The following is a 1543-nucleotide window of genomic DNA, read 5'->3' as shown; positions in this document are numbered from 1 at the left end:
GCCAATTTCCAAGCTGTCCAGGTAGTGAATCTGAATGAATAAATGTAGCTTGGTTATATCAGTACAGAAACAAGCGTATAAAAATAAGTATTAATTAGTACTAGGCAAACCTGAGGTATTAACATGCATCCATTGATGTATCCAATGTTTTTTGCACGCTTAAGTTTTAATTGCAGGGATAGTGCGGCCTGTCGGAGCTCCTCGAGTACAAAGTGTGCCTAGTTGTATGTATGAATGTTCGCCATATCAAACACCGGTTTCAGATATCGTGTTGATATGAAGTTATTAAGGGACTGTGGAGCTAAGAATTTGGTAACAACACAAAATGCAAACGCGGTCTTGAATTGGAGGATCTCATCATTTGTCATCGGATCAACATATTTTTTTGAAATTATCTTCAAAAGGCTACTGATGGTGATTTCATCCCATGAATCTTTTCTAAAAACACCACAAAAATATGCTTTCATGGAACTAACATCCTGTGTGCTTGGAGGTATTATGATCTGGCCGGAACAAGGGAGTCCACTCACACGATTAACATCCTCGGGTGTCATCTTGAGCTCCCTGCTTGTCCCAGCGAAAAAAAGCAACAATTCCGCATCAAATTTACTTAGGAGCCAGGCTCCTATCGGTTTATTCAGCTTATGTAGCTTCAGACTATATAATCCCTGAAAACCCATCTCTTCTACAAGCCTTCTCTGCTGCTCACCTAGGTCTTCCAAGAGATCTATAATGATAGAAGGAGCACACCTGGTGTACAACTTGTCCTTCCATGGTTTCTTCTTGACGGAGCTCCGTTTCTTTGAGCGAGAGCCATCGGAAGCTTTTTTGGCAGACCCCTGTTCTTGCCTATGAGTATGTACTTTCGAAAGAGCTCGCCTAAATGCAGATTTGGAGTTGCTACCGCTACCGCCGGGCTTGCCCATACCTACAACGGGGTAAACAAAACTCAGTGTACGTATGAGGCTTCGAGTCATTGTAGGCCGATGTATAAGAAGGATTAGTAGTTGCATGGACGTAGGAACTCTTGTCTCATCACATACCAGATCGGACCATCGTTGGCCAGCCCTTCTCTTCACCGTCTTGCCGGCGGCAGAAAAATACTTGCGACCGCGCCGATCCACGGGCGCCAGCCGGCGATGAAAGAAACGGCTTGGCAGATACTAAAAAGTTTGTTAGCGCGTACAACAACAACCTAGGTTCTTAATAGCTGGATAAGGATGGCTTTGCGTAGGAAATAGTCTTGGTCGGTTATTAGCCTGATTCAAAATTTGGGATAACAACAGAAACAACGGGATAAGCACCTAATAAATAAATTAAATAAATTAGAAGCAATGGCAAATGGGTCGGGTGCTAGTTTCTGCTAGCCCGTTAGCATTGACAACGATACATACAAGAAAACTCACGCTCCATCCAGGAAGCTGAGATCTACGGTGGATTCTTAGGGGGTAACTACCCCCGGTAGTAGTATGAAATTTCCCTATATATATATATATATATATATATATATATATATATATATATATATATATATATATATATA

General features: G+C 41.8%; 1 protein-coding gene across 1 annotated transcript; it reads right to left on the bottom strand.

Annotated features, from left to right (window-relative positions):
- Positions 1-132: 132 nt before the first annotated feature.
- On the bottom strand, positions 133-1204 carry LOC119335801. The gene is made up of 2 exons (XM_037607880.1): positions 1044-1204; positions 133-928 (listed from the first exon to the last, which is right to left on the bottom strand). The coding sequence occupies exons 1-2, from the start codon at positions 1054-1056 to the stop codon at positions 219-221; spliced, it is 723 nt and encodes a 240-aa protein (XP_037463777.1). The 5' UTR covers positions 1057-1204; the 3' UTR covers positions 133-218.
- Positions 1205-1543: the final 339 nt, after the last annotated feature.

Source organism: Triticum dicoccoides, chromosome 7B, assembly GCF_002162155.2.
Source record: "Triticum dicoccoides isolate Atlit2015 ecotype Zavitan chromosome 7B, WEW_v2.0, whole genome shotgun sequence".
NCBI lineage: Eukaryota > Viridiplantae > Streptophyta > Magnoliopsida > Poales > Poaceae > Triticum > Triticum dicoccoides.
This window is presented reverse-complemented; position numbering and strand designations above follow the sequence as displayed.